The following is a 9059-nucleotide window of genomic DNA, read 5'->3' on the forward strand; positions in this document are numbered from 1 at the left end:
GACATTTCCTCAAAAAGTAGGTGAAGGACACACAACAGAATCCTAAGCTGCATACAGATTTTTCACCAAATTGGTGATTCTAGGTGGCTCTTCAGTTAATAATTATTAAAAAAAAAAAAAGATTTTGGTTTATGTGGCAGCAGACCTGTGGGGCGAACATCACTGCAGACCGTGAAGCTTGCCATTCATTTTATTTCTCACTTTCCACATCTTTTTTATAAAAGATTTGAACTTCCTGTACAGTCTGATTGGCTCAGACCTCCTAGACTGGGGTGATTCAGTATCCTCGTCCACCGCAGCAGGCGAGGGCTGGGCGGGGAAGCTGCCTAGCAGAGAAGGTGACGTGCAGGGGGGCTACAGAGCACGATGGGGTGTCCCACACTCTTCCCGGCCCTGCCAATGAAACGCTGTGCAACCGCGAGCAAGTTACACCCTCTGAGCTCGTTCATCCTCAGGACTGCTGCAGTTGGTGTGGTAGCTGGTATTAGTGAAGTCCACAAAACCCAGCCTTAAAAACGCCATACGGTGGTGACAGTGGACCATCTATTACTCCTGCTGGGAAGGGCGACAGAGCGTGGAGGCTGCTCAGGCGGGATGCAAGGAGGGCTGGGCGGGGTGAGTGGGATTCTCCTCCCTGCCAGGGCCGGAGCATGGAGGGATGCAAGGAGGGCTGAGCGGGGTGAGTGGGATTCTCCTCCCTGCCAGGGCCTGCGCTGAGGCACATCCTTCTGTCCTTCCGCCAGTCTGCCCCCTACTCGGTCCACCGGCTCTGAAATGCACCGTGTCGCTCCCTGCACAGCTTGAAAAGGAGCTGGGCTCACCTTCCTGAGGTCTTGAGTGGAAAGCCTAGAACTTTCCTGCCCCTCATCCTCTATCGGGTACGGCCAGGTGTGAAGATCGCTCATTTGAGAACATCTGAATGCCTGTCCCCGCTTTGTGACAGTCTCCCCGGCCCCTCCCCTCTACTGCTTGCACAGGGGCAGCAAAGAGCACGGGCTAGACCCTGTACATCCCGTGACCCCGGCTTCAGACACGCGCCAGCCATGAGGCGCTGCTGTGCAGTCATCACCGCTAGTCCCTCCCGGGCCCCGAGCTGGCCGGGCCTCGGCCTGGCGGCCCAGGTCCCCGATAGCAGAGCTGACCGAGTCGGTCCACACAAGGCCTGTCTTTCCTGGGTAATGTGTATACACAGACAGTTCTCACAGATTCTTCAGATCTAATGAGGACACGGGGGGAACATAAGGGTGGGGAAAAGATCCGCCCCGGGAGGAAGTGAGGTGGGTAGGTGACTGGCAAGCTTCCCAATATGCCACCTGCCACCCGAGGGGTGGGGCCCAGAGCAGGCCATTCTGGCCCAGAGACACCCAGTCATGCTTCCTTCTCCCAAGAGGAAGCCGAGACTAGCTCAGTCGCATACAGGTGTTAGGGGCTGAACTGAACTGTGTCCCCCAAGTCCATGTTGAATCCCTAAGCGCCAGTACCGCAGAATGCGACCTGACCTGGAGACAGGGCATGGCAGGTGTCCTTACGCAGAGGGGGGGTCTGGAGACATGCACATAGGTAGAACCCCATGTGAACATGAAGATCTCCCCCAAAGAGCCAGGAGAGGGGCCTGGAAGCCTCCCTCACAGCCTCAGGAGCCAGTGCCGCCACCTTGCCCGTGGACATGCCGAGCTGCCCACTCTGTGGCACCCTGCTCTCTCCCAGTCACCTTGGGATCCTGTCCTGCAGCCAACTGTCCTCAGCCCTGTGGGAGGCGGTGCATTCTCTCGACAGTGTGGAGGGTGGGCAGCCAAGCCAACTCGTCCCCAGCAGTGAGAACAGACTACTCGGCCCTGACGTGACCCACTGAGCCCCTTGCTGTGGAGCCGGGGCCTTTCCCTAGCAGCCGACTTCTTTAGCTTTGGAAACCAGAGGCGAATTCGGCTTAGACCACAGGGCGGATTCTCCCAGAGGGAATCTCTGCCCACGTTTACCCGGAAGCCGAGATCAGGAAGGCGGGTGCTAGGGAGGGGCCCTTGTGGGCACACGTGCTGCGAGCCTGCGTGTCCGCCACCACCCCTGCACGCTCTGGGGAAGGAGGAAGCGACATCTGAACGAACCTGAGCCGAGGTGGCCACACGGCACGGCTGAGGAATAAGCCCCAAATGGCGGCTGAACAAAGAGCATCCTGGAGTCTGGGGCAGTCGGGCCAGGGGGTGCCCAGCCCCTCACTGCCCAGAAACGGGGAAGGTTTGGCTGGAGCAGGGGGTGGGGGTGGGCCAGGCCCTGGGAGAGGCAGCCGGGGGCAGAGATTTCTCAGCGGGACTGAGCTGACGAAGAAGGTGGCTAGGGGCCCCCCACCTCAGGTCCCTGTGTTCTGCACCCCACAGTTCCTCCTTGAGGGCTCTCTGGACCCCCGTCAACAAGCCGTTTGGATCCTTGGGCCAGTTTCGAGTCCCGGCTGGTGCAGCCACTGCAGCGGGTGGCTCTGCGTCTGCACTGGTGGCAGGAGAGGACATCTGGGCGGGGAAGGCAGCAGGCACTGAAGGGGGAGGGGGGCTCTGGTGGCCCCCGGTGTGTCCAAGGGCGGGGTGCACAGTCAGCATAGTGCGGCTGCATGCTGCGTATGGGGGCTGCTGGGAAGGGCTGGAGCTGGGCCCAGAAGGTTCTGCTGGGGGCACCAGGTGGAGCGTCCCGTGGGAGAGGCCTGAGGTGTCGCCAGCCCTGCAGCCTTCCGCCTGGCCGCGCAGGATCTTTGGTTTCGGCCTGGTGGGGCCCTTCCGTCTCCAGTAGGGCAGGTGTCTCTGAGCAGGGCCCCGAGGGAGGGCCCATGGCCAGGAGGCCTGGCCCTTGTGCCCAGGGCCCCGCGGGCGCCTCCCTAGCCGATCCACCTGGGTCTTCATGTTGGCCACTTCCCGAGACAGGCCTGCCAGGGCCGTGGCGAGCTGGTCCAGCTTCTCCGAGAGGGCGACACTGAGGCCGTGGAGCTCCTGCTGCAGGAGACCCCCACAGGAACACGGCGACCGCGGGGAGGCGGGCGGCCAAGCTGGAGGGGCAGTGGCCGAGGGCGGCGGCTCAGGCGGGCCCCTGGGCAGCGGCCTCCCTCCGGTCCCGGCTGAAACCAGAGCAGGGAAGTGCGGTGAGGGTCCTCAGGCTGTCGGGACCTCTCCTCTCCCAGGGGAGCCCTGAACTAACACACTTTGCATCCTGCCCCGCCAAGGCCTGGCTCTAGATGGGAAGGAAGTGACTCGGGCTTGAAAATATTGACGACAATGTTCGCGACATCAACTGCAGCCATGTCTCCTGGTTGTTCCCCAAATTCACGGGCAGGAAAAACCACAGACTGGGTCTCCATGGTAACCAAGCTTTCTCGGGACACTGGCCTTGCTCACCTTCTAGGAAAAGGATTGGTGGGTTCTTTGTGCCATTTTTGGGAACAGATGGCACCTGAGGGTCCCTAACCATGCCCTAGGGAGTCCATGGGCAGGGCCTGGAGAAACCTCAGCAGACAGCATGAGGCCAAGGCCATGGGCAGTGTCTAGGAGAGGGCCCAAGAGGGCCAGTCCAACCTGGGGCCTGGTGCTGCCAGTGGGGTGACCAGGGTGCGCGTTGGCACCCAGTGCGGCTGGTCACAAGCAAACCACAAGGGTTCCCTCTCCTGAGCTCTGTCCTTCCGATTCAGAAGTTGCAAAGTCACAGGGTCTTAAGTCTTAAATCACCTAATCCTTCACCTTGTTCCCCTGGAACTGGTTTCCGCCCCGGGCAAACCTCGCAAGGCAGCCCCGCTGCCCCCTCGGATGGAGGGGCGGACCTGCTCTCCCCCGTCCCTCGGAGCCCCGCCTGCCTAGAAGCTTCTTTTCAGACTTTAGTCAGAGGAAAAGATGACGACGAGATGCTGAAGAACCCCACTGCTGCCTGGTCAAGCTCTTCAGAAAGGGTCTGAGGTAAGGGGGAGCGATACCCATCTCAGGCACACTCCTGAGGGTGTGGCAGGGGCCTGGAGGCCTCAGGCCAGCGCAGAGCCCTTAATAAGACAGCTGCCCGTCAAGAGTAGCCTGACGTGTGGGCCAGCGATGGAGCCACCACGGGCCACACTCTGAGAATGGTGCGAGGATCCCAGCACCCGTCCTAGAGTGCCCCAGGAGGCCCCCACGCCCTCCCGCGTGTCCCCAGCGAGGTTCAAGGAAGCACGTCCTCGGGGTCCCGTGCGGGGTGGAACATCTCACATTCTCGGATGCCCTTGGCCAGGTCACTCACCGTGACTGGACCTCGGTTTCCTCGTCTAAGTCCCCTCAAACCCTAACCTGTGATTCTGGACGTATCTATTCTGGCGCAAGTCTCAATTTGAGTTTTGCCTCTAAAAAGTTATCTATGCTTTTATGAAAAAGCCAGCTATTTCTGTCAAGAAAATACTGAAATGAAATAAGCAACCTAAGTGAGTTCAAGGTGAGACTCTCCCTACCTGTGACCCAAACAAGCCTGGAAAGGTATTAAGAAAAACTTTTCCTTAGCTGTGACTGGGCTACGGTCCAGCCTGCCTTGCAGGAAGTAGCTGTCAGTGGGAGGGGGTGGGTGGCTGGGCACACGCCGAACGCCTGCCCACCCCCATGCCTGCAGGGGCGCTCCTGACGACTGGAGGGGACGCGGAAGCCACCAGCTCACCTGCGACACTTGGTCCTCCATGTCCAGGCCCCAGGCTCCCAGATTCTTCACTAACCCTGGGCTTCCAGGACAGGGGTCCAGGTGCTGACCCAGGAGGCTGGCAAGGCCCCAGCCCGGGCCTTTTCTCCGGCCGAGGGACAGGGCTAGGACTCCCAACTGCCCCTGCAGAAAGAGCACAGAGCACTTGGGGAGAGGACACGTCGTTTTGACAGAGCCATTCTGACCTGCGGAAATTTGGGCATGACCTAAGGAAATCAAACTTTCAACTTTCAAATAACGGTTAAATGAGATGCCAGGTGGATACATGTGGCCTGTCGGAGAGCCTGACTCTGGTCAAATGGCCCGCTGGGGCCTGCGTGTTGAGAGGGACTGGGTTTTCTGGAGTCCCGTGCGGCTCCGGCATGATGGCCCTGGCTCTTCCGGGAGGTGGGGACCGGGGGGAGCAGGTGGAGAGGGCCGTGATCTGCAGGTCCCGCTTGCAGTGAGGCTGCTCCTGCCTACTCTGCCAGGCTCACTGGGCACAGCCTGGACCTGCAGATGCCAAGGACTGCACGGGCCACCAACCCGAGTCCACAGGAACCCCCGTCCCCGACCGGTCACTCTGCCCCTACCTCCTCGGGTGCTGCCCCAGGGACCAGGCTGGCCTGCGGTCTCTGAGCACACTTCTCTCCTGGGTGACTGGGACCTGCCTCCCGTCTTCCTTCTGGGTCAGACACTGGGTCAAGCTGGGTCTAAGAAGCGAGGTGGCCTGGGACAGCAGGCAGGGTTTCCAGCTTTCTTGACAAGACAACCTCTAAGTTCTCCCAGGTGGAGAAACCTCACTTTTGACATAGTTTTTATTGCCATATCTTTAATATATATTATCATCATTCTATGTACATACGTATACGTGCACAGCCTAGGTCCCTGACATTAAGCTTTTTGATTGTTACTGTAAGCGTCTGACATTAAGCTTTGGACTGCGGCATCCATGTCAAGACATCCACCTTGGACAAGCGTATTGCCGCTGTATGACAGCTACTAGCAAAACAACACGATAAACAACCAGGCTGCCCACCCCTCACGCACGTCCCTCCTTCAGAAAACCCTGGGTGACCTAAATAACTGATGGCTAAGTGACCCCGCTTCTCTTTCAGCCCTAATTCTGGCTCTTATGTTTTAAATTAGCCAATACAGAGCGAACCCCATCAAACCCTAAACGCCCCACCCTCGACCCTAACAAAGACAGAGCACCAGGTCCGCGTGCTTTCTCCTCCCCCATCCCCCACCCCGCCACCTTGCTGCACGCCCTCCAGGACCTGTGTGCGTTAATAAACCCTGTTCCTCAAAGCTCCCGGGGGACTTCTGCTGAAGCGCGTCCTAAGATCGAAACCCTGGGCTTCTAGGACCACGGGGCTGGCCTAGCCAGAACATGGGTCCCGGCGAGGAAATGCCTGTGGGACTCACTCTGAGAAATACGGGGAAGTCGGCTGGGTGAGTGCCTCAGGGTTCCTAGCTGACAGCAGCACTCAGCACTACGGAAAGGCTGGGGCTGACACAACAGTGTATGTGTGCACACATGCCATTAAGTGTGTACGTGACATGTACCAGTACGTGCGCATTAAGTTTATCGTCAGGCATTCTAACAAACACTCCCGGGACCCTGTGCACCTCAACAGTCCACCTCCTTTCTCAGACACAGCTCGTCTCACAGGAAACTCAAGCATGACAAACGGAGAGAACTTTCTGGCAAGTCGGGTAAAGTGACCAGTAGGGCTCAGCGAACCCAGTCTCTGGACTCGCGGCCCTCCCGGGAACACAGCCCTCTCAGGAGACCCCGGGCTCACCTGCACTGAGGCCGAAGTGGTCCCTGGGCTCTGCCCTCCTTGGGCCATCACCAGGGCTGCTGCCAGCGGGGGTGCCACCAGAGTGTGGGGACGACGAGCCAGGACCCTTGCTGCTGGGAAGCGGGTCCCTCCCTGCATCACAAACAAAGCGGGTGCCAGGGCCGTGGCTCCGGCCTGGGGCACAGCTCCCTACCCTCGTCTCTCCCACAAGCTCACCTTGCGGGAGTGGCTGCCAGGGCTCAGGCTCTGGCCTCAGGTCTCCTTCAGAGGAACAGGAGCTGGAGCTGGAGCTGGAGCTGGAGCTGGAGCTGGGGCCAGGGCCGGGGCCAGGGCCGGGGCCGGGGCCGGCCAAGCAGGCAAAGCGCAGAGGCCTCCCAGGCAAGATCCCCTTCAGAGAGCTTTCCAGGCAGTGGAGCGGAGAGGGCGTAGTGGCTGTTCCTGGGCAAACGACAACATAAGATATCTCTGTCCTTCAGGCTGAGGACTGGAAATCCTGCTGCCTTCATGAACAGGCACACAAAGCTGGTCCCTGCCGGGCCGGCCAACAGCCCAGACAAGCTCCGGTGGACCTGAACAGCCCCCTCTCTGACTATGGATGGTAGAGAGAAGCAAAGCCAGAGCCTGGCCAGGGCCCCGGCCCCTCTGGAAAGCCAGCTGGGGAGCTTTCCAGAAGTCTCAAGTCCCTGGAGCCACTAGTCATCGGTTCCAGCCAGGCCCTGGGTCTTATAAGCCGGGCAGCCCCTCCGACTTGCACTGAGAACCAGCGCAGGCTGTTACGTCCACAGGACGCCCCCAAAGCCAGCTCTTCCCTGGTGGGAGTATTCGCCACACTGTATTTATTCAAGTAAGCCAAAGTCTCCAGCGCTCAGCAGGTCGAGGCCGGAATTCTGCTGTGGGTTAAACTAAGTGGATCGGCAGCAGAGGGAACACCCTCCGCCCCCGGGAACCCAGCACAATAAATAAGACCTTGCCCTGGACAATCCCCACAATCCCCGCAGCCAGTGTTCTCTGCCCGCCCCTTCTTCTCAGCACTTTAGGTCACTTTATCGTCTCTTAGCACATGTCCGAGCGCCCCGGTCAGCAGTCTTTGGGGACCATGCGCATGGCTCTAGCACGCAGCTAGCAGAGCGGGGCACGCAGCTCACGTGCTCCAGCTGGCAGTCTGGGGAACAGGGGTAAGACCGGGGAGGAGCAGCGGGACAGAGAGGGAAGGGAAAACCTATTCCCTTGGCACAGACTTTATCTGGAGGGAACACGTGCCAGTGAGCACCAGGGGCAGACATCCGCTCACCATCTTGGAGCCACCTCCACGGTCCTGGCCTGGTGGCCATGCGGTCTTTGAGCCCTTGCTGGCAGCAGGGAGGGACACTGCTGGGGGCAACTGCCTGCGGGCTGGTCGGCCTCAGGCTCCTGGTGGGCACGTCCCCCCCACGTGGTCCCAGACGGACTGGATCACAGGCATCGCCCCTCAGTCCTGTTTTAATGAGAGGCCAAGAGGCCCGTCAGCCCCCGGCGCTCTGTGTTGGCACCGAGGAAACGGAGTTAACGAACAGAGAACAACTCTGTCATCGTTGGATTCTTGGGCACACGAGCTCCAGGTGCGGGACACACTCCAGTCCTGCAGATGTCCCCAGGGGCTGCCCAAATTCTCCAGAATCTCTTTGGACCCAGCCACCTGGATCCCTGAGAGCCCCACAGGTCAGCGACTGTGGCAAACATCAAGGCACGTGGGGCCAACAGAGCCACGATTAAGACACTCCACTGCCACGGCCGGGACTCGAGGGGCAGAGGGCGCTGCCCTGCTTCCACCCCCATCCCTCCCAACCCCTGGCTGGCACACCAGCCCCTCTGCCCAGGCTGTTTCCAGGGCATCTTCTGTCTCGGGGGCAGGTGTGGACCCTCCAGCTGCTGGTGGAGGGGGGGCCTGGGGCGCCAAGCTTGGCAGTGCCTTTTCTTGCTCCCAGACAACCACGCAGCCGTACTTTACCTTCTTGCTCTGCCGTCCAGGTCTTTGGCTCTGCTCTCTTTGGTCCCCTGTCCCCTGCCAAGGACCAGGACCAGGCAGGCTGTGACCTGGGCACAGGTATCTCTCGGAGACAGTTCTCTAGGCCCTGGAGCGGGGAGCTGCCCACTGGGCCTCCTGTGAAAAGCCAACATTCAGAACCTCGTGAGAGCCTTGCCTCCGTGAACCCCAGGAGCCTTGCTTGGGCCATGTCCAGGGCAGCTGGGCCCACGGGAGGAGGAGCAGAGCGCTGGACCTGTCACGGCAGTTCAGGGCACCTGGACCGAGACTGGCCCCAAGCACGTGGCAGCCCTGGCTCTGGGGCAGCTCTGCCAAAGCTGGGCCAACCTGTCTCGGCCACCTATGTGGAAGCCTGGTCGGGGGCTGCGATGAGGGAGGCCGGCCACAGGCACGCTGTCAGGATACCCAGCTCCACCCGTGAGGGACGCCGCTGCCCCACCTCACCCACAAGACGGCCTCGAGGACTGGAAGTCACCGGGCCGCCCTCACCACTCAGAGGGGAACACCAAGGGCGCCCTCGCCTCCAGGTATGACGGGGTAGGTCAAGGCCGACCAACATTGATGCG

General features: G+C 60.3%; 1 protein-coding gene across 5 annotated transcripts in view; it reads right to left on the reverse strand.

Annotated features, from left to right (window-relative positions):
- Window positions 1-646: 646 nt before the first annotated feature.
- The window catches only part of KRBA1 (KRAB-A domain containing 1), a 21110-nt gene continuing 12697 nt past the window's right edge, over window positions 647-9059 (reverse strand). For 4 of the 5 annotated variants that reach the window (XM_015596191.2, XM_015596192.2, XM_015596189.2 and 1 more), the window contains exons 11-16: window positions 8458-8610; window positions 7762-7944; window positions 6687-6908; window positions 6471-6602; window positions 4645-4806; window positions 647-3097 (exon numbers count right to left, since the gene is read on the reverse strand). In XM_015596191.2, coding sequence (XP_015451677.2) covers window positions 2211-3097; window positions 4645-4806; window positions 6471-6602; window positions 6687-6908; window positions 7762-7944; window positions 8458-8610 — 1739 coding nt within the window. In that variant the 3' untranslated portion in view covers window positions 647-2210. The remainder of the gene's footprint in view (window positions 3098-4644; window positions 4807-6470; window positions 6603-6686; window positions 6909-7761; window positions 7945-8457; window positions 8611-9059) is intronic. The other variant, XM_015596190.2, reaches the window with a different exon arrangement.

This window comes from Pteropus alecto, unplaced genomic scaffold (genome assembly GCF_000325575.1).
Source record: "Pteropus alecto unplaced genomic scaffold, ASM32557v1 scaffold48, whole genome shotgun sequence".
Classification (NCBI taxonomy): domain Eukaryota; kingdom Metazoa; phylum Chordata; class Mammalia; order Chiroptera; family Pteropodidae; genus Pteropus; species Pteropus alecto.